Here is a 990-nt window from a genome sequence, read left to right on the forward strand (position 1 = left end):
TCACTCCAATGCCTTAAGTCCATTTCCCTGTCCCTTTTGAAACACCCTGACAACCCTTTCCCGAATTTCTTTGGTCTTAACTCCATATACCATAGGATTAAGAGCAGGTGGAAAGAGCAGATACACATTGGCCAAAAGAATGTGAATGTGGATTGGAACATGGTGGCCAAAGCGATGGGTAAAAAAAGAGAAGAGGGCAGGTGTATAAGAGATTAGGATGACACAGACATGAGAACCACAGGTCCCTAGGGCCTTGGACCGAGCTTCCTGAGATGAGAGGCAAAGGACAGCTCGTGCAATGAGGAAATAAGAAAGACCAATACAAAACAAGTCCACCCCAATGACCAGAAGTGCTGCCGTCAGCCCATAAACACGATTAGGCCTGGTGTCTCCACAGGCTAGCTTCACTACAGCCATGTGCTCGCAGTAGGTGTGCGGGATCACATGGCTTTGGCAGAAACTCAAGCGCTGAATGAGGAAGGGGCATGGGAGCATGAGAATGGAACCTCGCACCAAAGCTACCACCCCAATGCGGGCAATGATGGTGTCAGTGAGGATAGTGGTATAGCGGAGTGGGTGGCATATGGCCACGTAACGATCAAAGGCCATGGCCAGCAACACAGTGGATTCCATCATGCAGAAAGCATGAATGAAGAACATCTGCGCCAGGCATGCAGAGGCAGATATGTGTCCGGCTCCACACCAGAGGATGGCCAGGAGCTTGGGAACTGTGGAGAAAGAGGCAGCCAAGTCAATGGTTGAAAGCATACACAGGAACAAGTACATAGGCTTGTGCAGGGCCGGCTCAGTGGCAATGATGACCAGGATGGTTATGTTACCCACAACTGTGGCTGTGCCCAGGAGGCACACAGGGAGTGAAAACCACAGGTGGAACTGTTCCAGACCCGGGATGCCCATGAGTACGAAAACAGAAGAGTCCAGGGAAGTATGGTTAGGAGACTCCATGGTCTGGCCAAGATGACTGGGCAT

General features: G+C 50.9%; 1 protein-coding gene across 1 annotated transcript; it reads right to left on the bottom strand.

Annotated features, from left to right (window-relative positions):
- On the bottom strand, window positions 1-990 carry LOC122449195 (putative olfactory receptor 52P1). Its single transcript, XM_043480708.1, has one exon. The coding sequence runs from the start codon at window positions 988-990 to the stop codon at window positions 1-3; it is 990 nt and encodes a 329-aa protein (XP_043336643.1).

This window comes from Cervus canadensis, chromosome 11 (assembly GCF_019320065.1).
Source record: "Cervus canadensis isolate Bull #8, Minnesota chromosome 11, ASM1932006v1, whole genome shotgun sequence".
Classification (NCBI taxonomy): Eukaryota; Metazoa; Chordata; class Mammalia; order Artiodactyla; family Cervidae; genus Cervus; species Cervus canadensis.

Coding starts and splice junctions, on each gene's coding strand:
- LOC122449195 (XM_043480708.1), bottom strand. CDS start 990: ATGCCCAGTCATCTTGGCCAGACCATGGAGTCTCCTAACCATACTTCC.